The sequence below is a fragment of the Taeniopygia guttata genome, chromosome 33 (assembly GCF_048771995.1).
Source record: "Taeniopygia guttata chromosome 33, bTaeGut7.mat, whole genome shotgun sequence".
Lineage (NCBI taxonomy): Eukaryota > Metazoa > Chordata > Aves > Passeriformes > Estrildidae > Taeniopygia > Taeniopygia guttata.
The window spans coordinates 840146-864717 of NC_133058.1; the positions used below are offsets into that span (position 1 = coordinate 840146).

General features: G+C 58.0%; 2 protein-coding genes across 9 annotated transcripts; both read left to right on the forward strand.

The window, feature by feature from the left end:
* Positions 1-172: 172 nt before the first annotated feature.
* Positions 173-13722, forward strand: USF2 (upstream transcription factor 2, c-fos interacting). Of its 6 annotated transcripts, none has more exons than XM_072920792.1 (10): positions 243-372; positions 1636-1682; positions 3087-3202; positions 4319-4438; positions 6176-6299; positions 7469-7562; positions 8758-8816; positions 10484-10578; positions 12211-12339; positions 13538-13722. In XM_072920792.1, exons 1-10 carry the CDS (start codon positions 320-322, stop codon positions 13625-13627), a joined length of 927 nt encoding a protein of 308 aa, XP_072776893.1. In that variant the 5' UTR covers positions 243-319; the 3' UTR covers positions 13628-13722. The 6 variants fall into 6 exon arrangements, with proteins under 6 accessions (XP_072776895.1, XP_072776896.1, XP_072776897.1 ...); XM_072920793.1 differs by having other exon boundaries at positions 251-372; positions 4343-4438; XM_072920794.1 differs by lacking the exons at positions 12211-12339; positions 13538-13722 and adding an exon at positions 12049-12150 and having other exon boundaries at positions 173-372.
* Positions 13723-17773: 4051 nt separating this feature from the next.
* On the forward strand, positions 17774-23119 carry HAMP (hepcidin antimicrobial peptide). Of its 3 annotated transcripts, none has more exons than XM_072920814.1 (4): positions 17774-17834; positions 20580-20663; positions 20978-21136; positions 23075-23119. In XM_072920814.1, the coding sequence occupies exons 1-3, from the start codon at positions 17775-17777 to the stop codon at positions 21128-21130; spliced, it is 297 nt and encodes a 98-aa protein (XP_072776915.1). In that variant the 5' UTR covers position 17774; the 3' UTR covers positions 21131-21136; positions 23075-23119. The 3 variants fall into 3 exon arrangements, with proteins under 3 accessions (XP_072776915.1, XP_072776914.1, XP_072776913.1); XM_072920813.1 differs by lacking the exon at positions 23075-23119 and adding an exon at positions 21228-21245; XM_072920812.1 differs by lacking the exon at positions 23075-23119 and having other exon boundaries at positions 20978-21163.
* The last annotated feature ends 1453 nt before the right edge of the window (positions 23120-24572 follow it).

Below are 24572 nucleotides of genomic sequence, written 5' to 3' on the forward strand. Positions count from 1 at the left end.
AGGCCGCACGTGACGCCGCTGTTTGGCCCCGTGACCGGCCCAAAAAAAAAAAAAAAAGAAAAAAAAATTTATAATTTTTAACCCCCTCCCCTCCCCCACCCTCCCCCCTCCCCCACCCCCTTCCCCTCCCCCCCATCCCCGAACCCCAATTTTTTTTATTTTTAAATTTTATTTTATTTTTGGGGTTTTTTTGGGGTTGTTTTAAATTTTTAGCGGCGCTCCCGCCCCTCCCCCACCCCCGTCTTCAGGGGGGGTTCCCCTCCCCCACTATCGCGACATCCCTCCCCCCCTATCGCGACATCGCCCCCCCCCCCCCTCCATGGACATGTTGGACCCCGGGCTGGACTCGGCCGCCGCCTCCGCTGCGCCCAGGTGAGGGGGGGGGGGGGGGGGGGACCCCAAATTTGGGGAGGGGGAGGGGCGGGGGGGGGGCCTAAATTTGGGGGGGGGGGGGGGGGAAAAGGGGACCCCAAATTTGGAGGGGGAGGGGCCCCAAAATTTGGGGGGGGAACCCCGACTTTAGGGGGGGGAGGGGAAAAGGGGACCCCAAATTTGGAGGGGGAGGGGCCCCAAAATTGAGGGGGGGAGGGGGGACCCCAAATTTGGGGGGGGGGGGGGGGGGGATCCCAAATTTGGGGGGGAGGGGCGGGAGAAGGACCCCAAATTTGGGGAGGGAAGGGGGTGACCCCAAATTGGGGGGGATCCCAAATTTGGGGAGAGGGGAACCGCAACTTTGGGGAGGGGAGGGGGAGACCCAAATTTGGGGGGGAACCCTGACTTTAGGGGGGGGGGGGGGGACCCAAATTTGGGGGGGAGGGGAAAAGGGGAACCCCAAATTTGGGGGGGGGAGGGGCGGGGGGGAGCCCCAAATTGGGGAGGGAGGGGCCCAAATTTGGGGGTGGGAGGGGAATTATAAATTTTGGGGGGGGGACCTAAATTTGGGGGGAGAGGGAGAGGGGGACCCCAAATTTGAGGGGGAGGGGAGGGACCCAAATTTGGGGGGGAGGGGCGGGGGGAATTCACAAATTTTGGGGGGGGACCTAAATTGGGGGGGGGGAACCCCAACTTTAGGGGGGGAAGGGGGGGGCGACCCAAATTTGGGGGGGGGGGGAAGGGAGCCCAAATTTGGGGAGGGGAGGGGGAGGGGGAGACCCTAATTTGGGGGGGATGGGGAGGGGGGGAGACCCCAAATTTAGGGGGCAGGGGGAGGGGGGGGAGATCCAAATTTGGGGGGAGGGGGAGGGGGAACCCTAAATTTGGGGGGGAGGGGAAAAGGGGACCCCAAATTTGGGGGGGAGAAGGGGAGGGGGGACCCCAAATTTGGGGGGGAAGGGGAAAATGGGACCCCAAATTTGGGGAGTGGGAGGGGAGGGGGGACCCAAAATTTGGGGTGGGGGGAGGGGAGGGTGGGGACCCCAAAATTGGGGGGGGGAGGGGAAAGGGACCCCAAAATTTGGGGGGAGGGGCCCAAAAAAAGGGGGAAAAGGTCCCAAAATTTGGTGAAGGGTCCCAAAATGGAGCAGGAGGGTCCCAAAATTTGGGCGGAGGGACCCCAAAATTCGGGGGGAGGGGCCCAAAATAGGGGGGGTCCCCAAAATTTTGGGGGGGGTCCCGAATTTTGCGCCCCTCCCCCAGCCAGGAGAAGCCGCAGGAGGCCGAGGAGGGAGCGGAGCTGCAGGAGGGTGAGAGGGGCCGAAAATTCGGGAATTTTGGGGGTTTTTGGGGATAATTCGGGGGGTTTTGGGAGGAATTCTGAAATTTTGGGGCAGTTTCGGGGGGTTTGGGACGAAATTTGGAATTTTCTGGAATTTTTGGGGGGAATTTATGGGGAAATTTGGAATTTTTTGGAATTTTTGGGGGGAATTTAGGGGGAAATTTGGAATTTTTAGGGTTTTTTGGGGGGAATTTTTTGGGAAATTTGGAATTTTCTGGAATTTTTTTTTGATTTTTGGGGGGGAATTTATGGGGAAATTTGGAATTTTCTGGAATTTTTGGGGGGGGAATTCCGGATTTTGGGAAGATTTTTGGATTTTGGGGGGAATTCCTGAATTTTGGAGGAATTTTCAGAGAATTCCTGATTTTTTCAGAGTATTTGGGAGGATTTTTAAATTTTGGGAGATTTTTGGGGATATTTTTTTAATGTTTGGGAGATTTTGGGCGAATTTTGGGGGGAATTTTTGAATTACCTGCAGGTGAGGGCAGATTTTGGGGATAATTTAGGATAATTTGGGGATAATTTAATTTAGAAGATTTTGGAGATAATTTAGCATATTTTGAGGATAATTTAGAATATTTTTGGGGATAATTTAGGATATTTTGGGGATAATTTAATTTTGAATATTTTGGGGGATAATTTAAGATATTTTTGGGATAATTTAATTTAGAATGTTTTGGGGGATAATATAAGATATTTTTGGGAATAATGTGGGATATTTTTAGGGATAATTTGGGACATTTTTGGGGATAATTTGGGATATTTTGGGGGGATAATTTGGGATATTTTTGGGGATAATTTGGGCTATTTTTTGGGGATAATTTGAGATATTTTGGGGATCATTTGGGATATTTTTGGGAATAATTTGGGATATTTTTGGGGACAATTTGGGGTAATTTTGGGGACTATTATGGGATGTTTCCCCCCAGGTGAGGGCAGATTTTGGGATATTTTTGGGTATAATTTAGAATATTTTTGGGGATAATTTGGGATATTTTTGGGGATAATTTGGGATTATTTTGGAAATAATTTAGAATATTTTTGGGGATAATTTGGGATATTTTTGGGCATAATTTGGGATATTTTTGGGGATAATTTGGGATATTTTTGGGGATAATTTGGGACATTTTTGGGGATAATTTGGGATATTTTTGGGGATAATTTCGGCAATTTTTGGGGATAATTTGGGGTAATTTTGGGGACTATTATGGGATGTTTCCCCCCAGGTGAGGGCAGATTTTGGGATATTTTTGGGGGATAATTTGGGATATTTTTGGGGTTAATTTGGGATATTTTTGGGGATAATTTGGGGTAATTTTGGGGACAATTTGGGGTAATTTTGGGGACTATTATGGGATGTTTCCCCCCCCAGGTGAGGCCCCCCCCGCCGAGGGCGCCGTTGCCGTCGCCGCCGTGCCGGGACCCCCCGGGGGCTTCGCCGAGGGGGGGCTCCAGTACCAGTTCAGGAGCGAGAGCAACGGCGGCCAGGTAACAGCCGGGCACACCTGGCACACCTGGCACACCTGGGCACAGCTGGGACACACCTGGGGGCACCTGGGGGAGGAAAATTCAAAAATTTGGGGGGAAATTGGGAGTTTGGGCACACCTGGGCACACCTGGGCACACCTGGGGGCACTTGGACAGGGTTAAAGGCACACCTGGGCACACCTGGGTGGGCAGGGAGCCTCACCTGGGCACACCTGGGCACACCTGGGCAGACCTGGGGGCACCTGGGCACACCTGGGCACACCTGGGCACACCTGGGGGCACCTGGGGGAGGGAAAATGGGGGGAAAAGGTAAAAATTTGGGGGGAAATTGAGAAAATTTGGGGGAAATTGGGAAATTTGGCACACCTGGGCACAGCTTGGGGCACCTGGGCACACCTGGGCACACCTGGGCACACCTGGGGGCACCTGGGCACAGCTGGGCACACCTGGGCACAGCTGGGCACACCTGGGGGAGGGAAAATGGGAGGAAATTTAAAAATTTGGGGGGAAATTGAAAAAATTTGGGGGAAATTGGGAGTTTGGGCACAGCTGGGGGCACCTGGGATACACCTGGGCACACCTGGGGGCACCTGGGCACACCTGGGGGCACCTGGGCACACCTGGGGGAGGGAAAATCGGGGGAAAAGGCAAAAATTTGGGGGAAAATTGAGAAAGTTTGGGGGAAGTTGGGAGTTTGGGCACACCTGGGCACACCTGGGCACACCTGGGGGCACTTGGACACGCCTGGGCACAGCTGGGCACACCTGGGGGGCACCTGGGCACACCTAAATGGTCCCTAGGTGGGGCATGGAGCTGTCCCTGCCCACCCAGGTGTGCCCAGGTGTGCCAGGTGTGCCCAGGTGAGGCCCTCAGCCCATCCAGGTGTGCCCAGGTGTGCCCAGGTGTGCCCAGGTGTGCCCAGGTGAGGCTCCCTGCCCACCCAGGTGTGCCCAGGTGTGCCCAGGTGAGGTTGTCAGCCCACCCAGGTGTGCCCAGGTGTGCCCAGGTGAGGTTGTCAGCCCACCCAGGTGTACCCAGGTGTGCCCAGTTGTGCCAGGTGTGCCCAGGTGGGGCTCCATGCCCACCCAGGTGTGCCAGCTGTGCCAGCTGTGCCAGGTGTGCCCCTGCCCCTCTCCCCAGGTGACCTACCGGGTGGTGCAGGTGACGGAGGCGCCGCTCGATGCCCCCGAGGCCGCGGCCGTCGGCGTCGTCTCCTCCTTCGCCGGGACCCCCCAGGTGAGCTCACCTGGGCACACCTGGGCACACCTGGGCACCGCCCAGGGCTCGGGGGGGGCTTGGGGGGCACCTGGGGGGCACCTGGGGGGGATTTCAGGGGTCCCAGGTGGGGTTTGGGGGGTCCCAGGTGGGTTTTGGGGTCTCAGGTGGGTTCCAGGTGGGTTTGGGACCTCAGGTGGGTTTGGGGTTCCAGGTGGGATCTCAGGTGGCATTTGGGAATCTCAGGTGGGTTCCAGGTGGGGTCTCAGGTGGGATTTGGGATCTCAGGTGGGTTCGGGCTCTCAGGTGGATCTCAGGTGGGTTCCAGGTGGGATTTGGGATCTCAGGTGTTTTCCAGGTGGGGTCCCAGGTGGGATCTCAGGTGGGTTTGGGGGTCTCAGGTGGGATCTCAGATGGATCTCAGGTGGGTTCCGGGTGGGTTCTGGGTGGGTTTGGGGTTCCAGGTGGGTTTGGGGTTTCAGGTGGGTTTGGGGTCCCAGGTGGGATTTGGGATCTCAGGTGGGTTCCAGGTGGGCTCTCAGGTGGGTTCCAGGTGGGTTTGGGGATCTCAGGTGGGTTCCGGGTGGGTTTGGCGGTCTCAGGTGGGATTTGGGGTTCCAGGTGGGATCTCAGGTGGGTTCAGGCTCTCAGGTGGGATCTCAGGTGGGTTCTGGGTGGGATTTGGGATCTCAGGTGGGATCTCAGGTGGGTTCCAGGTGGGTTCCAGGTGGGTTCCAGGTGGGTTTGGGGGTTCCAGGTGGGATCTCAGGTGGGCTCTCAGGTGGGATTTGGGATCCCGGGTGGGTTCCAGGTGGGATTTGGGCTCTCAGGTGGATCTCAGGTGGGCTCTGGGTGGGTTCGGGCTCTCAGGTGGGTCTCAGGTGGATCTCAGGTGGGTTCTGGGTGGGATTTGGGATCTCAGGTGAGCTCTCAGGTGGGTTCCCGTGGGCTCCGGGCTCTCAGGTGGGCTCCGGGTGGGATTTGGGCTCTCAGGTGGGATCTCAGGTGGGTTCCAGGTGGGATTTGGGATCTCAGGTGGGATCTCAGGTGGGTTTGGGACCTCAGGTGGGTTTTGGGGTCTCAGGTGGTTTCCAGGTGGGATCTCGGGTGGATTCCGGGTGGGATTTGAGATCCCAGGTGGGCTCTCAGGTGGGCTCCCGTGGGCTCCGGGCTCTCAGGTGGGTCTCAGGTGGGTTCCAGGTGGGATTTGGGATCTCAGGTGGGATTTGGGGATCTCAGGTGGGTCTCAGGTGGGTTCTGGGTGGGATTTGAGATCCCAGGTGAGATCTCAGGTGGGCTCTCAGGTGGGTCTCAGGTGGGTTCCGGGTGGGATTTGGGCTCTCAGGTGGGTTCCAGGCTCTCAGGTGGGTTCTCAGGTGGGATTTGGGCTCTCAGGTGGGATCTCAGGTGGGATCTCAGGTGGGTCTCAGGTGGGTTTGGTCTCTCAGGTGGGATCTCAGGTGGGCTCCGGGCTCTCAGGTGGGTCTCAGGTGGGTTTGGGGTTCCAGGTGGGCTCTCAGGTGGGCTCTCAGGTGGGATTTGGGCTCTCAGGTGGGATTTGGGCTCTCAGGTGGGATTTGGGCTCTCAGGTGGATCTCAGGTGGGTTCTGGGTGGGATTTGGGATCTCAGGTGGGTCTCAGGTGGGCTCCGGGTTCTCAGGTGGGTTCCGGGTGGGATTTAGGCTCTCAGGTGGGATCTCAGGTGGGCTCCGGGCTCTCAGGTGTGCCCAAGTGCCCACCGATGCCTGGTGCCCACAGGTGCTGCAGAACCCCTTCAGCAACGGCGGCAGCCCCGGCGAGGGCGGGGCCGAGGCGCGGCTCACCTGGGGGGGGGAGGGGGCGGTGGCCGTGCAGGCCGACCCCACCCTGGCACAGGCCGGAGGTGAGGCACACCTGGGCACACCTGGGCACACCTGGGGGGCACCTGGGCACACCCAAAACACACCTGGGGACACCTATGGGCACCTGGGGGGGTAAATCACACCTGGGCACACCTGGGGGGCCACCACACTACACCTGGGCACACCCAAACCACACCTGGGCACACCTGGGGGGGCACCTGGGCACTGCTGGGCACACCAAAAACACCTGGGGGCATCTGGGGGGGCACCTGGGCACACCTGGGGGGGCACCAAACCACACCTGGGCACAGCTGGGCACACCCAAACACACCTGAGCACACCTGGGGGCACCTGGGCACACCTGGGGGCACCTGGGGGCATCTGGGGGGACACCTGGGGGGCACCTGGGGGGCACAAAACACACCTGGGCACACCTGGGCACACCTGGGGGCACCTGGGGGCACCTATGGGCACCTGGGGGGGCACCTGGGCACACCTGGGCACACCTGGGCACACCCAAAACACACCTGGGCACACCTGGGCACACCTGGGGGGCACCCAAACCACACCTGGGGGAGAAAAACACACCTGGGCACACCCAAACCCCACCTGGGCACACCTGGGCACACCTGGGGGGGCACCAAACCACACCTTGGCACACCTGGGGGCACCGGGGGGGGCACCCAAACCACACCTGGGCACAGCTGGGCACACCTGGGGGAGAAAAACACACCTGGGCACACCTGGACACACCTGGGCAAACCTGGGGGGAGGGAACCACACCTGGGGGGCACCTGGGCACACCCAAAACACACCTGGGCACACCTGGGGTACACCTGGGGGGAGGGAACCACACCTGGGCACATCTGGGGGGACACCTGGGCACACCTGGGGGCACAAACCCCACTTTTGGGCACCCCTTGGGGGGAGGGAACCACACCTGGGGGGCACCTGGGCACACCTGGGGGGCACTGGGGTGATACCTGGGCACACCTTGGGGGGGAGGGAACCACACCTGGGGGGGGTAAAACACACCTGGGCACACCTGGGGGGCACAAACCCCACACCTGGGCACACCTGGGGGGCACCTGGGCACACCTGGGGAGGGAACCACACCTGGGCACACCTGGGCCGGGTTGCCGCCCCCTGCGGGTGCCCAGGTGTGCCCAGGTGTGCCCAGGTGCGTGACCAGGTGTGCCCCTCCCCCCAGGGCAGTTCTACGTGATGATGGCGCCGCAGGAGGTGCTGCAGGCGGGGGGAGGGGCCCCGCGCGGCCTCGCCCCCCACGGCCACGCCTACTCGCCGTGAGTGCACCTGGCACACCTGGGCACAGCTGGGCACAGCTGGGGGGGTTTGGGAACACACCTGGGCACACCTGGGCACACCTGGGCACAGCTGGGGGGGTTTGGGCACACACCTGGGCACACCTGGGGATACCTGGGGATACTTGGGGGGTACCTGGGCACACCTGGGCACAGCTGGGCACAGCTGGGGGTACCTGGGCACAGCTGGGGGCACCTGGGCACAGCTGGGGGGGTTTGGGAACACACCTGGGCACACCTGGGGGGCACCTGGGCACACCTGGGGGAGTCTGGAGATACCTGGGCACACCCAGGGGGCAGCTGGGGGTCATCTGGGGGCAGCTGGGGGTACCTGGAGGGCACCTGGGCACACCTGGGCACAGCTGGGAACACCTGGGGGGCACCTGGGGGTACCTGGGGATACCTGAGGGGTACCTGGGCACACCTGGGCACACCTGGGGGCAGCTGGCGGCACCTGGGCACAGCTGGGCACAGCTGGGGGGGTTTGGGCATACACCTGGGGATACCTGGGGGGCACCTGGGGGCACCTGGGGATACCTGGGCACAGCTGAGGATACCTGAGGGGTACCTGGGGGGCACCTGGGCACACCTGGGCACAGCTGGGGGCATCTGGGGGATGTTGGGGGCACCTGGGCACACCTGAGGATACTTGAGGGGTACCTGGGGGCACCTGGGGGTGTTTGGGCACACCTGGGGATACCTGGGCACACCTGAGGGGTACCTGGGCACACCCAGGGATACCTGGGGGGTACCTGGGGGTATCTGGGGATACCTGAGGGGTACTTGGGCACACCTGGGAGAGTTTGGGGACACCTGGAGGGCACCTGGGCACACCTGGGGATACCTGGGGGGCACCTGGGGATACCTGGGCACACCTGGGGATACCTGGGCACAGCTGGGGGGCACCTGGGCACACCTGGGGGGGTTTGGGCACACACCTGGGCACACCTGGGGGCACCTGCGGGCACCTGGGGGCACCTGGGGGTACCTGGGCACACCTGGGTATACCTGAGGGATACCTTGGGGCACCTGGGCACACCTGGGGGCACCTGGGTATACCTGGGGGGCACCTGGGCACACCTGGGGGCATTTGGGGGGGACCTGGGGCACACTTGGGGGCATCTGTGGGGCACCTGGGGGACACCTGGCACACACCTGTGCCCACCTGTGCCCGCAGGAAGCTGGAGGGGCCGCGGGTGCCGCGGGACGAGCGACGGCGAGCGCAGCACAACGAGGGTGAGGGGCACACCTGGGCACACCTGGGCACACCTGGGCACACCTGGGCACACCTGGGGCACACCTGGGGCACACCTGGGCACACCTGGGGCACACCTGGGATACACCTGGACACACCTGGGGTCATGTGGGGCACACCTGGGCACACCTGGGGGCACACCTGGGGGCACACCTGGGCACACCTGGGCACACCTGGGCATACCTGGGCACACCTGGGCACACCTGGGCAGCTCCAACCTCACCTGGGCTGGGCCAAGATCCCCAAATGTCCCAAATTTTCCCCAATTTTTTCCCCATTTCTCCCCCAATTTTCACCCAAATTTTTTGGGGTTTTCACCCAATTATTTTTATTTTTGCCATTTTTTTTCCATTTCCCCCATTTTTCCCATTTTTCACCCAATTTTCACTCAATGGTTTTGGTTTTCCCCAATTTTTCCCCCAATTTCCTCCAATTATTCTTATTTTTTTCCCATTTCTTTCCCAATTTTTCACCATTTTTTCCCCTCATTTTCCCCCATTTTCTCCATTTTTCCCAATTTCCCCCATTTTTCCCATTTTTCACCCAATTTTCACCCAATTTTTTCCTTTTCCCCCTCATTTTTCCCCATTTCTCCCTTGATTTTCACCGATTTTTTTGGTTTTCACCTCATTTTTTGATTTCTCCTCATTTTCCTCCATTTTTTCCCATTTTCCCCCAATTTTCAACCAATTTTTTTTTGTTTTGTGCTCCATTTCTCACCCAATTTTCACCATTTTTTTTCTGTTTTCACCCAATTTTTTGCCTTTTCCCTCTTTTCCCATTTCCCCCCAAATTCCCTCAATTTTCCCCCATTTCTCACCCAATTTTCACCTTTTTTTTTTGTATTTCACCCAATTTTTTCCTTTTTCTCTATTTTCCCCATTTTTCCCAATTTCTCCATTTTTTTCCTTTTCTCACCCAATTTTCACCCAGTTTTTTTCTTATTTTCTCCATTTCCCCCCATTTCTCACCCAATTCTCGCCTTTTTTTGTTATTTTTCTCTGGATTTTTTCTTTTTTCCCCCATTTTCCCCCAATATTTCCTATTTTCTCCATTTTCTCCATTTCTTGCCCATTTCTCGCCCAATTTTCACCTTTTTTTTTGTTTTCCCCCGGATTTTTTCCTATTTTCCGCATGTTCCCCATTTTTCCCAATTTCTCCATTTTTTTTCCACTTCTCACCCAATTTTTTTTTTTAATTTTCCCCATTTTTCTCAATTTTTCCCCATTTCTCACCCAATTCTCACCCAATTTTTTTGTTTTTTAATTCCCCCATTTTCCCCATTTCTCGCCCATTTCTCGCCCGATTTTCACCATTTTTTTTTGTTTTTCCCCGGATTTTTTCCTTTTTCCCCCGTTTTCCTCCAATATTTCCCAATTTCTCCATTTTCCCCATTTCTCGCCCAATTTTCACCATTTTTTTTTTGTTTTTTCCTGGATTTTTTTCTCTTTTCTGTGTTTTCCCCATTTTTTTTCCATTTCTCACCCAATTTTCAACCAATTTTTTTTTTTTAATTTCCCCCATTTCTCACCCATTTCTCGCCCGATTTTCACCATTTTTTTTTTGTTTTTCCCCGGATTTTTTCCTCTTTTCCCCCTTTTCCCCCCGTTTTCCCCAAATTCCGCCGTTTTTCCCCCAAATCGCGCAGTGGAGCGGCGGCGCCGGGACAAGATCAACAATTGGATCGTGCAGCTCTCCAAGATCATCCCCGACTGCGGCGCCGACAGCGGCAAATCCGGGGCGGTGAGCGCCCAACTGGGGCAAATTCCGGCGATTTTGGGAAAATCGGGGATTTGGGGGAAATTACGGGGAATTTTGGGCAGAAATCGGGAAAAAATTGGGAAAAAATTGGGGGATTGGGGGGGAAATTTGGGGATTTTAGGGGGAAAATTGGGGATTTTAAGGAGAATTTTTGGGGAAAATGGGGGAAAATGTGGAGGATTTTGGGGGGGAAATTTGGGGGTTTGGGGGAAATTGAGGATTTTAGGGAAATTTGGGGATTTTGGGGAGAGAATTCGGGAATTTCAGGAAAATCAGGGATTTTGGGGGAATTTTGAGGGGACAATGGGATTTTGGGGGATATTTGGGGATTTTCTGGATTTTAGGGGGAATTTTGAGGGGAAAATTTGGGCATTTTGGGGGGAATTCGGGGATTTTAGGGGAATTTAGCGTAATTTTGGGAAAAGTGGGGATTTGGGGGGAATTTTGAGGAGAAAATGGGATTTTTGAGGGGAAAATTTGGGGCTTTTGAGGGGAAACTTGGAGATTTTGGGCAAAATTGGTGGATTTTGGGGGGAAATAGGGAAATTTGGGGGTCCCAGGGCAGTTTTGGTGGAAAATGGGGCAATTTTGGGGGGACCTGGTGCAGTTTGGGGGTCCTGGGGTAATTTCTGTGGGCCCTGGGCTAATTTTGGAGGTTCCCAGGGTAATTTGGGGGTTCCCAGGGTAATTTTGGGGGTTCCCAGGGTAATTTTTGGGGGGTCCCCGGGTAATTTTTGGGGGTCCTGGGGTAATTTTGGGGGTTCGCAGGTGGATTTTGGGGGTAAACGGGGCCGGTTTGGGGGTCCCGGGGTAATTTTGGGGTTCCCAGGGTAATTTTTGGGGGGTTCTGGGGTAATTTGGGGTTCCTGGGGTAAATTTTGGGGGTAACCGGGGCTGGTTTGGGGGTCCTGGGGTAATTTTGGGGGTTCCCAGGGTAATTTGGGGGTTCCCAGGGTAATTTTTGGGGGGTCCCGGGGTAATTTTGGGGGTCCCGGGGTAATTTGGGTGTCCGCAGGTGGATTTTTGGGGTAACCGGGTCCGGTTTGGGGGTCCCGGGGTAATTTTGGGGGTCCCGAGGTAATTTTGGACGTTCCCAGGGTAATTTGGGGGTTCCCAGGGTAATTTTGGGGGTTCCCAGGGTAATTTTTGGAGGTCCCAGGGTAATTTGGGGGTTCCCAGGGTAATTTGGGGGTTCCCGGGGTATTTTTGGGGGTTCCGGGGTAATTTGGTGGGTCCCGGGGTATTTTTTGGAGGTCCTGGGGTAATTTTGGAGGTCCCGGCGTAATTTTGGAGGTTCTCAGGGTATTTTTGGGGGTCCCGGGGTAATTTTTGGGAGGTCCCGGGGTATTTTTGGACGTTCCCAGAGTATTTTTGGGGGGTCCCAGGGTAATTTGGGGGTTCCCAGGGTAGTTTTTGGGGGTCCCGGGGTAATTTTGGGGAGGGGTCGCGCAGAGCAAGGGCGGGATCCTGTCCAAGGCGTTCCAGGGTAATTTTGGAGGTTCCCAGGGTAATTTGGGGGTTCCCAGGGTAATTTGGGGGTTCGCAGGGTAATTTTTGGGGGTCCCGGGGTAATTTTTGGGGGTCCCGGGTTAATTTTGGGGAGGGGTCGCGCAGAGCAAGGGCGGGATCCTGTCCAAGGCGTGCGATTACGTGCGGGAGCTTCGCCAGAGCAACCAGCGCCTGCAGGAGACCTTCAAAGAGGCCGAGCGGCTGCAGATGGACAACGACCTATTGCGGCAGCAGGTGCGCCGAAAAACCCCGAAATCGCCCCAAAAAAAACCCCAAAAATCGCCCCAAAAATCGCCCCGAAAATCGCCCCGAAAATCGCCCGCGAAAGCGGCGGGGCGGGTCAATGGGGAGGCCACGCCCCCATCGGGTGGCCACGCCCATAGTGGGCGGGGCTTTGTCCTTATATGGGTGTCGGCCACGCCCCCTCCTGAGCGCGCGGTTCCCACGGGGTCATTGATAAAAAAAGGAGAATGGGGGGGGGGGATTTGGCGGGAAATTTGGGATTTCGGGGGGATTTTGGGATTTCGGGGAAAATTTGGGATTTCGGGGGGAAATTTGGGATTTGGGGGGGAGTTTTGGGGGGAAATTCGGGAATTTTCGGAGGGAATTTGGGATATTTGAGGGAAATACTGGGAATATTTGGGGGGCGTTTGGGGATTTTGGGGGGAAAGTGGGGAAGTTTTGCGGGGAAATTGGAATTTTGGAGGGAATTTGGGGGAAATTTGGGGATTTTGAGGGGGATTTGGGGATTTTGGGGGAAATTTGGGGGAAATTTGGGGATTTTGAGGGGAATTTGGGGATTTTGGGGGAAATTCGGGGGAAATTTGGGGATTTTGAGGGGGATTTGGGGATTTTGGGGGAAATTCGGGGGAAATTTGGGGATTTTGAGGGGAATTTGGGGATTTTGAGGGAAATTTGGCGGCTTTTGGGGGGAGGTTGGGTGAAAATTTGGGGATTTCGGGGGGGATTTGAGGGATTCTGGGGGAGAATTTGGGATTTTAGGCCAGAAATTTTGGAAATTCATGTGGAAACGGTGGAATTTGGGGTGGAAATTTTGGAATTTTGGGCTGAAATGTTGGAATTTTGGAGGGGAAATTTTGGAATTTGGGATAGAACTTGTGAAATTTTGGGTGAAGCTTTTGGCGACTGGGGTAAAACTTTGGGAATTTGGTGTGGAAATTTCAGGATTTTGGGCAGAAATTTTGGAATTTTTGGGGCGGAAACTTTGGAATTCTCGAGGGCAGAAATTTTGTGATTTTGGGGTGGAAAATTCGGAATATTGGGGCGGGAAATTCAGAATTTTGGGGGGAATATTTGGGAATTTGGGGCTCAAACCGTGGGGTAAAAAGGGGGATTTTGGCGGATTCGGAGATGTTGAATTTTTGGGGGTTTTTTGGGGGGTTTTTTGGGTTTTTTTGGGGTTTTTTGGCAGGTGGAGGAGCTGAAAAACGAGAACGCCGTGCTCAGGGCGCAGCTGCAGCAGCGGGGCCTGGACGGGACCCCCGAGGGGACCCCGCAGTGACCGCCGCCCCTCCCCCACCCCCGGGGACCCCTCCCCCACCCCGCCCCTCCCCCACCCCCCGTTTGTAATTAATTACCGTGATTGGAATTCATTAATTCGGTGCCGCGAGGATTTTGTGATGTGGGGGGAGGGGGAGGGGGGAGGGGGAGGGGCGGCCCCTCCCCCACCCATTGGGGGGGTTGGGGGGGGTTGGGTGGGGGAGGGGCGAGGCTGGAAATGGGGGAAAAAAAACAAAAAAAAATATTTTAAAAATCAAAAACAAATGAAACTTGCAAGAAAAGATACAAAAAACGCAAAAAAAATCTCCCCCCCAAAAAAAACCCAAAAAAAAATCTCTAAAAAGCCCCAAAAACCCCAAAAAACAAAACCCACCAAAATACCCAAAAAACCTCTTAAAAAACACAGAAAAGCCCCCAAAAACCCACAAAAAAAATTCTAAAAAGCCCCAAAAACCCCGAAAAAACAAAACTCACCAAAATACAAAAAAACCACAAAAAATCTCTAAAAAAACGCAGAAAAGCCCCCCAAAAAACCCCAAAAAATCTCTAAAAAGCCCCAAAAACCCCGAAAAAACAAAACCCACCAAAATACAAAAAAAACTACAAAAAATGTCTAAAAAAACACAGAAAAGCCCCCAAAAACCCACAAAAAAAACCCTCAAAACACAAAAAAATTTGAAAAAAAACCAAAATCCCACTAAAAAAGAAAAAAAACAAAACCCAAAAACCACCGAAAAAACCCCCAAAAATCCCAAAAAAATCGCTAATAAACCCCTCAAAACCCCCCCAAAAAAGACCCCAAAAAATCCCCAAAAAAGCAAAAAAATGCCCTAAAAAAACCCCCCAAAAATTCCACCAAACCCAAAAACCCCAAAATTGGGATTTGGGGCCCGGCGGGGGTGGGGGAGGGGCGGGGCCAGCCCCGAATGTCGCAATTGTCGCCGTCGGCGGCGACAGAGCGGCGCCAGTGCCACCCTGCCCCTCCCCCCCCTTGGGGACAGTGCCACCCCCCCCTTGGGGACATTGTCACCATCAGTGTCACATCACTGTCCCCACCAGTGTCATATCAATGTCCCATCACTGTCCCCACCAGTGCCACCCCAGTGCCACCATCAGTGCCACCCCAGTGCCACCACCAGTGCCGCCATCAGTGTCACATCAGTGCCACCATCAGTGCCACCATAAATGTCCCATCACTGTCCCCACCAGTGCCACCCCAGTGCCACCATCGGTGTCCCCACCAGCGCCACCAGTGCCACCCCAGTGTCACCATCAATGTCCCATCGCTGTCCCCAGCAGTGTCACCCCGGTGTCCCCACCAGTGCCACCCAAGTGCCACCACCAGTGTCACATCAGTGTCCCCACCAGTGCCACCAGTGCCACCCCAGTGCCACCACCAGTGTCACCCCAGTGCCACCACCAGTGTCACCCCAGTGCCACCATCAATGTCACATCGCTGTCCCCATGTGTCACATCACTGTCCCCATCGCTGTCCCCACCAGTGCCACCACAGTGCCACCATCAATGTCACATCAGTGCCACCATCAGTGTCACATCAATGTCACATCAGTGCCACCCCAGTCTCCCATCTCTGTCCCTGACAGTGCCACCCCAGTGCCACCATCAGTGTCCCATTGCTGTCCCCACCAGGGCCACCCCAGTGCCACCATCTCTGTCCCCACCATCAATGTCCCCAGTGCCACCAGTGCCACCCCAGTGCCACCATCAGTGTCACCATCAGTGTCACATCACTGTCACCCCAGTGCCACCACCAGTGCCACCATCAGTGCCACCATCAATGTCACATTAGTGCCACCCCAGTGTCCCATCTCTGTCCCCACCAGTGCCACCCCAGTGCCACCATCAGTGTCTCATCACTGTCACCCCGGTGCCACCATCAGTGCCGCCATCAGTGTCACATCGCTGTCCCCACCAGTGTCACCATCAGTGTCCCATCGCTTTCACCTCGGTGTCACCCCGGTGCCACCTCGGTGTCATCCCGGTGCCACCCCAGTGTCCCCACCAGTGCCACCACCAGTGCCACCCCAGTGCCACCATCAATGTCCCATCACTGTCCCCCCGGTGCCACCATCAATGTGACATCAGTGTCCCCACCAGTGCCACCCCATTGCCACCATCAGTGTCCCATCTCTGTCCCCACCAGTGTCCCCACCGGTGCCACCCCAGTGCCACCCCAGTGCCACCACCAGTGTCACCCCGGTGCCACCATCAGTGTCCCATCACTGTCCCCACCAGAGCCACCCCAGTGCCACCATCAATGTCCCCACCAGTGTCACCCCACTGTCCCCACCATCAATGTCCCATTGCTGTCCCCACCAGTGCCACCAGTGCCACCAGTGTCCCCCCGGTGCCACCCCAGTGCCACCATCAATGTCACATCAATGTCCCCACCAGTGTCACCCCGGTGTCCCCCCGGTGCCACCCCCGCCGCCGCCGGCGCCACCCAAGGCCACCTCGCGGCGCCACCGCCGCGTCCCCGCTGTCCCCCGGTGCCACCGCCCCCGAGGCCACCGTGTCCCCCCCCGACTGTCCCCGATGTCCCCAAGGCCACCCGATGTCACCGTCAGCGGCGACAGCGCGGCGCCACTGCCACCCCCTCCTTGGGGACAGTGCCACCCCCCCCGGTGTCACTCTTTTTGGGACATTGTCACCCCCCCGGGGCTGTCCCCGTGTCCCCCCCGGTGTCACCTTCCCCCCCAGCCATGTCCCCCCTGTTCCCCCCGTCCCCCCTGTCCCCCTGTCCCCGATGTCCCCAACCCCCCCAATGTCCCCAAATCCCCCCAATGTCCCTCTGTCCCCTCTGTCCCCAGTGTCCCCCCCCGACGGGGACGTGTCCTAGGGGACACCTGGGCACACCTGGGCACACCTGGGCACACCTGGGGGACACCTGAACCCCCCTGGACACACCTGGGGCACATCTGGGGGGCACCTGGGGACAGCTGGGGACATCTGGGCACACCTGGGGGACACACCTGGGGGCACTTGGGGACACTTGGGGCCACCTGAACCCCCCCTGGGCACACCTGGGGGACACCGGAGTGACCCCCGGACACACCTGGGGACACCTGGGGGACACCGGAGTGACCCTCGGACACACCTGGGGACACCTGAACCCCCCTGGACACACCTGGACACACCTGGGGGCACTTGGGGCCACTTGGGGACACCTGAACCCCCCCCTGGGCACACCTGGGGGACACCTGAGGGACCCCCAGACACACCTGGGGACACCTGGGGGACACCGGAGTGACCCTCGGACAGACTTGGGGACACCTGAACCCCCCTGGACACACCTGGGGCACATCTGGGGGGCACCTGGGGACAGCTGGGGACATCTGGGCACACCTGGACACACCTGCGGGCACTTGGGGACACTTGGGGACACCTGAACCCCCCCTGGGCACACCTGGGGGACACCTGAGGGACCCCCGGACACACCTGGGCACACCTGAACCCCCCTGGACACACCTGGGGCACATCTGGGGGGCACCTGGGGACAGCTGGGGACATCTGGGCACACCTGGGGGACACCTGAACCCCCCTGGACACACCTGGGGGACACCTGAGGGACCCCCGGACACACCTGGGGACACCTGAACCCCCCTGGACACACCTGGGGGTCACCTAGGGGACACCTGGGGGACAGTTGGGGACACCTGGGCACACCTGGACACACCTGGGGGCACTTGGGGACACTTGGGGACACCTGAACCCCCCCTGGGCACACCTGGGGGACACCTGAGGGACCCCCAGACACACCTGGGGACACCTGGGGGACACCGGAGTGACCCCCGGACACACCTGGGGACACCTGAACCCCCCTGGACACACCTGGACACATCTGGGGGGCACCTGGGGACAGCTGGGGACATCTGGGCACACCTGGGGACACCTGAACCCCCCCTGGACACACCTGGGGGTCACCTAGGGGACACCTGACGCCCCCTCCCCCACCCCCCCAAAGGCGGGACACCCAAATTTGGCCTTTTTCCACCCAAAACGGGAATGGGCGTGGCCACAACCGCCAGTGGGCGTGGCCATGTGGGGAAAGGGGCGTGGCCAGGTGAGAGGGGGCGTGGCCAGGTGGGGATAAATGGCGGGAACGGCCGCGCCCCCCCCCAGGAACGATGAGGCCCCTCCCCCACCTCCTGCTGCTGCTGCTGCTGCTGAGCGCTCACCTGGCGCAGGTGAGGGCACATCTGGATTGGGGGGGGGGCACAGCTGGATTTGGGGGGGGTCACAGCTGGATTTGGGGGGGGTCACAGCTGGATTTGGGGTCACACCTGGCGCAGGTGAGGGGCACATTTGGATTGGGGGGCACAGCTGGATTTGGGGGGGTCACACCTGGATTTGGGGAGATTCAGGTGGGTCACAGCTGGATTTGGGGGGGCACATCTGGATTTTGGGGGGCACACCTGGCGCAGGTGAGGGGCACATCTGGATTTGGGGGGGCACAGCTGGATTTGGGGGGATCACACCTGGATTTGGGAGGGTCACACCTGGATTTGGGGGGTTCACATCTGGATTTGGGGGGTCACACCTGGATTTGGGGGGTGTCACACCTGGATTTGGGGGGGTCACACCTGGATTTGGGGGTCACAGCTGGATTTGGGGGGGGAGCACAGCTGGATTTGGGGAGATTCAGGTGGTTCACAGCTGGATTTGGGGGGTCACACCTGGCGCAGGTGAGGGGCACAGCTGGATTTTGGGGGGAGTCACACCTGGATTGGGGGGCACAGCTGGATTTGGGGTCACACCTGGATTTTGGGGTCACAGCTGGATTTGGGGGAACACCTGGATTTGGGGGAACACCTGGATTTGGGGGGGGGTCACACCTGGATTTGGGGGCGTCACATCTGGATTTGGGGGGGCACAGCTGGATTGGGGGGGCACAGCTGGATTTGGGGGGCACAGCTGGATTTGGGGGGGCACACCTGGATTTGGGGGGCACAGCTGGATTTGGGGAGATTCAGGTGGTTCACACCTGGATTTGGGGGGGGCACACCTGGCGCAGGTGAGGGCACAGCTGGATTGGGGGCACAGCTGGATTTGGGGGGCACAGATGGATGGGGGGGCACATCTGGCGCAGGTGAGGGGCACATCTGGATTGGGGGGCACAGCTGGCGCAGGTGAGGGGCACATCTGGATTTGGGGGGGGTCACAGCTGGCGCAGGTGAGGGGCACATCTGGATTGGGGGGCACAGCTGGATTTGGGGGGTCACACCTGGATTTGGGGAGATTCAGGTGGGTCACAGCTGGATTTGGGGGGCACAGATGGATGGGGGGCACACCTGGCGCAGGTGAGGGGCACATCTGGATTTTGGGGGGGTCACACCTGGATTGGGGGGCACAGCTGGATTTGGGGGGGGTCACAGCTGGATTTGGGGGGTCACACCTGGATTTGGGGTCACACCTGGATTTGGGGGGGTCACAGCTGGATTTGGGGGGGGTCACACCTGGATTTTGGGGGGGTCACACCTGGATTTGGGGGTCACACCTGGATTGGGGGAGCACATCTGGATTTTGGGGGGGTCACACCTGGATTTGGGGGGGGTCACACCTGGATTTGGGGGGGGCACAGCTGGATTTGGGGGTCACACCTGGATTTGGGGGGGTCACAGCTGGATTTGGGGGGGGTCACACCTGGATTTTGGGGGGGTCACACCTGGATTTGGGGGTCACACCTGGATTGGGGGAGCACATCTGGATTTTGGGGGGGTCACACCTGGATTTGGGGGGTCACACCTGGATTTGGGGGGGTCACACCTGGATTTGGGGGGGTCACACCTGGATTTGGGGGTCACACCTGGATTTGGGGGGGTCACACCTGGATTTGGGGGGGATTCACACCTGGATTTGGGGGTCACACCTGGATTTGGGGGGGTCACACCTGGATTTGGGGGGGGTCACATCTGGATTTTGGGGGTCACAGCTGGATTTGGGGGGGGTCACACCTGGATTTTGGGGGGGTCACACCTGGATTTGGGGGGGTCACACCTGGATTTGGGGGGCACAGCTGGATTTGGGGGTCACACCTGGCGCAGGTGAGGGGCACATCTGGATTTGGGGGGGGTCACACCTGGCGCAGGTGAGGGCACACCTGGATTTTGGGGGGCACAGCTGGATTTGGGGGTCACACCTGGAATTGGGGTCACACCTGGATTTGGGGGGTCGCACCTGGATTTGGGGGGCACAGCTGGATTGGGGGGCACAGCTGGATTGGGGGGGCACACCTGGATTTGGGGGGTCACACCTGGATTTGGGGGGGGGCACACCTGGATTTGGGGGGGTCACACCTGGATTTGGAGGGGCACAGCTGGATTTGGGGGGGGCACACCTGGATTTGGGGTCACACCTGGATTGGGGGGGGCACACCTGTATTTTCGGGTCACACCTGGATTTGGGGGGGTCACACCTGGATTTGGGGTCACACCTGGCACAGGTGAGGGGCACATCTGGATTTTGGGGGGGGCACAGCTGGATTTTGGGGGGTCACAGCTGGATTTGGGGGGCACAGATGGATGGGGGGCACATCTGGCGCAGGTGAGGGGCACATCTGGATTGGGGGGGGTCACACCTGGCGCAGGTGAGGGCACAGCTGGATTTTGGGGGCACAGCTGGATTTGGGGGCACACCTGGATTTGGGGGGGGAGTCACACCTGGATTTGGGGGGTCACAGCTGGATTTGGGGGCACATCTGGATTTGGGGGGGTCACACCTGGATTTTGGGGGTCACACCTGGATTTGGGGGTCACACCTGGATTTGGGGGGTCACAGCTGGATTTGGGGGCACATCTGGATTTGGGGGGGTCACACCTGGATTTGGGGGGGGTCACACCTGGATTTGGGGGCACAGCTGGATTTGGGGGGTCACACCTGGATTTGGGGGGGTCACACCTGGATTTTGGGGTCACACCTGTCCCCTCCCCCAGCCTCAGGTGCCGCCGCTGGAGCCGAAATTCCCGGGCCCGGTGGGGGATGGGCAGGAGGAGCTCACCTGGAATTTGGGGGGACAGGTGAGTCTCACCTGGAATTTTGGGGGTTCCCAGGTATTCACACCTGGATTCCAGGTGTTCCCAGATAATTCTCACCTGGATTTTGGGGGTTCCCAGGTGTTCACACCTGGACTTTCAGGTGTTCACAGGTAGTCACACCTGGAATTTTGTATTTTCCATAGATTCACACCTGGAATTTGGGGTCTCCCAGGTAACCTCACCTGGAATTTGGGGTTCCCAGACAATTCACAGCTGGATTTTGGGGGTTCTCAGGTGTTCACACCTGGAATTTTGGGCTCTCCCAGGTAACCTCACCTGGATTTTCTCTTCCCCAGGTGCCCTCACCTGCCGGCCCCGCCCAGGCCCCGCCCCCTCACCTGGCGCTCACCTGGGCACGGCGGCGCCGCCACAGTTCCCACTTCCCGCTCTGCTCCTTCTGCTGCGGCTGCTGCCGGAACCGCGGCTGCGGCTTCTGCTGCCGCACCTGAGCGCACCTGGGCACACCTGAGCGCACCTGGGCGCACCTGAGCGCACCTGGGCGCACCTGAGCGCACCTGGGCACACCTGGGCATGGCTGGGACTCACCTGAGTGCACCTGGGCACAGCTGAGCTTCACCTGAGCCCACCTGGGCACAGCTGAGCACATCTGGGATCACCTGGGCGCACCTGAGCTTCACCTGAGTGTACCTGGGTGCACCTTGGGATCACCTGTGCACACCTGGGCACACCTGGGCACACACCTGGGCACAGCTGGGCACATCTGAGCACACCTGGGCATGGCTGGGACTCACCTGGGCACAGCTGAGAATCATCTGAGTGCACCTGGGCACAGCTGGGCACAGCTGAGACTCACCTGAAGTGCACCTGAGCCCACCTGAGAGACCCCATGGGCACACCTGGGCACACCTGAACCACACCTGAGCCACACCTGGGCACACCTGGGCACACTTGGGCACACCTGGGACACACCTGGGGACAGCTGAGACTCATCTGAGCCACACCTGGGCACACCTGAGCCACACCATGACACACCTGGGCACAGCTGGGGCACAGCTGGGGCACACCTGGGCACAGCTGAGACTCACCTGAGACTCATCTGAGATTCACCTGAGCACACCTGGGTACACCTGGGCACAGCTGATCTTCACCTGAGCACATCTGGGATCACCTGGGCACAGCTGGGCACAGCTGAGCCTCACCTGAACTGCACCTGAGCCCACCTGAGAGACCCCATGGGCACACCTGGGCACACCTGGGCACAGCTGAGACTCACCTGAGCCACACCTGAGCTTTACCTGAGTGCACCTGGGCACATCTGGGCACACCTGGGATCACCTGAGCGCACCTGAGATTCACCTGAGTGCACCTGGGCACAGCTGGGACTCACCTGGGCACACCTGGGAACACCTGGGCACAGCTGAGCTTCACCTGGGTGCACCTGGGCACACCTGGGCACACCTGAGACTCATCTGAGCTTCACCTGAGAGCACCTGAGCACACCTGGGCACAGCTGGGCACAGCTGAGACTCACCTGGGCACACCTGGGCACACCTGGGCACACCTGAGCTTCCCCTGAGCACACCTGGGTGCACCTTGGGTTCACCCGGGCACAGCTGGGCACAGCTGGGCACAGCTGAGACTCACCTGAGCTTCATCTGAGTGCACCTGAGCGCACCTGGGCACAGCTGGGCACAGCTGAGCACACCTGAGAGACCCCATGGGCCTACCCAGGCACACCTGAGCCACACCTGGGCACACCTGGGCACAGCTGAGACTCACCTGAGCCACACCTGAGCTTCACTTGAGCCCACCTGAGCACACCTGGGCACAGCTGGGCACAGCTGGGCACACCTGGGACTCACCTGGGGGCACCTTAGGATCACCTGGGCACACCTGGGCACACCTGAGCTTCATCTGAGTGCACCTGGGCACACCTGGGCACACCTGGGCACACCTGGCACAGCTGGGCACACCTGGGCACACCTGAACTGCACCTGAGCACACCTGAGAGACCCCATGGGCCTACCCAGGCACACATGAGCCACACCTGGGCACACCTGAGCCACACCTGGGCACAGCTGGGCACGGCTGGGCACACCTGAGCTTCCCCTGAGCACACCTGGGTGCACCTTGGGATCACCTGGGCACATCTGGGCCACACCTGGGCACACCTGAGCTTCACCTGAGTGTACCTGGGTGCACCTTGGGATCACCTGTGCACACCTGGGCACAGCTGGGACTCACCTGGGCATGGCTGGGACTCACCTGAGACTCACCTGGGCACACCTGAGCTTCCCCTGAGCACACCTGGGCACACCTGGGCACAGCTGGGACTCACCTGAGTGCACCTGGGCACACCTGAGCACACCTGAGCCACACCTGGGCACACCTGGGCACAGCTAAGACTCACCTGAACCACACCTGAGCTTCACCTGAGTGCACCTGGGCACACCTGGGCACACCTGGGCCACACCTGGATGCACCTGAGCCACACCTGTGCCCACCTGAGCCACAGCTGAGCCCACCTGGGCACACCTGGGCACACCTGAACAGCACCTGAGTGAACCCTGGCACAGCCGTGCCCACCTGGGCCACACCTGGATGCACCTGAGCCACACCTGGGCACACCTGTGCACACCTGGGCACACCTGGGCACACCTGAGCTGCACCTGAGTGAACCCTGGCACAGCCGTGCCCACCTGGGCCACACCTGCGCCCACCTGAGCCCCTATTTATTACCTGTGCCCCCATTAAAGCTGTTTTCTAAAGGCCTCGCCTGATTTTGGGGGGTCCCAGGTGAGGTTTGGGGTGTCCCAGGTGGGGTTTTGGGGGTCCCAGGTGAGATTTTGGGGTGTCCCAGGTGAATTTTGGGGTATCCCAGGTGAGATTTGGGGTGTCCCAGGTGAGATTTGGGGGGTCCCAGGTGGGGTTTGGGGGCACCTGAGGGGGTTTGGGGGGTCCCAGGTGAGATTTGGGGGGTCCCAGGTGAGGTTTGGGGGGTCCCAGGTGAGATTTGGGGTGTCCCAGGTGGGATTTGGGGTGTCCCAGGTGGGATTTGGGGGGTCCCAGGTGGGATTTGGGGGTCCCAGGTGGGTTTGGGGTGTCCCAGGTGAATTTTGGGGTGTCCCAGGTGGGTTTGGGGTGTCCCAGGTGGGGTTTGGGGTGTCCCAGGTGGAATTTGGGGGGTCCCAGGTGAGGTTGGGGGGTCCCAGGTGGGGTTTGGGGGGTCCCAGGTGGGATTTGGGGGGTCCCAGGTGAATTTTGGGGTGTCCCAGCTCCATCTTTGGGATACTTTTCCCCATTTTTTAACTTTTTCACCCCATTTTTTCCTTTTTTCACTCACATTTTTTCATTTTTCACCCAAATTTTTCCTTTTTCACCCCCATTTTTGGTGTTTTTCACCCCCATTTTTTTTTTCCTTTTTCACCCCATTTTTTGACCCTTTTCAATCCCATTTTTTCCTTTTTCCACCTCCATTTTTGGGCTACTTTTCACCATTTTTTTCATTTCTCCACCCATTTTTCATTTCTTCACCCACCCCATTTTTTTTCATTTTTAATCCCCATTTTTTTTCATTTTTCACTCCATTTTTTCATTTTTCATCCCATTTTTTCCTTTTCCACCCCATTTTTTTACCCTTCTCACCCCCATTTTTCCCTTTTTTCACCTCCATTTTTCAGCTAATTTTCCTCATTTCTTTTCATTTTTCACCCCCATTTTCCCCTTTTTTCACCCCCATTTTTTTTCCTTTTTCACCCCATTTTTTGGACCCTTTTCACCCCCATTTTTCCCTTTTTCCACCCCCATTTTTGGGCTACTTTTCACCATTTTTCTCATTTCTCCACCCATTTTTCATTTCTCCACCCACCCCATTTTTTTTCATTTTTAATCCCCATTTTTTTTCATTTTTCACCCCATTTTTTCCTTTTC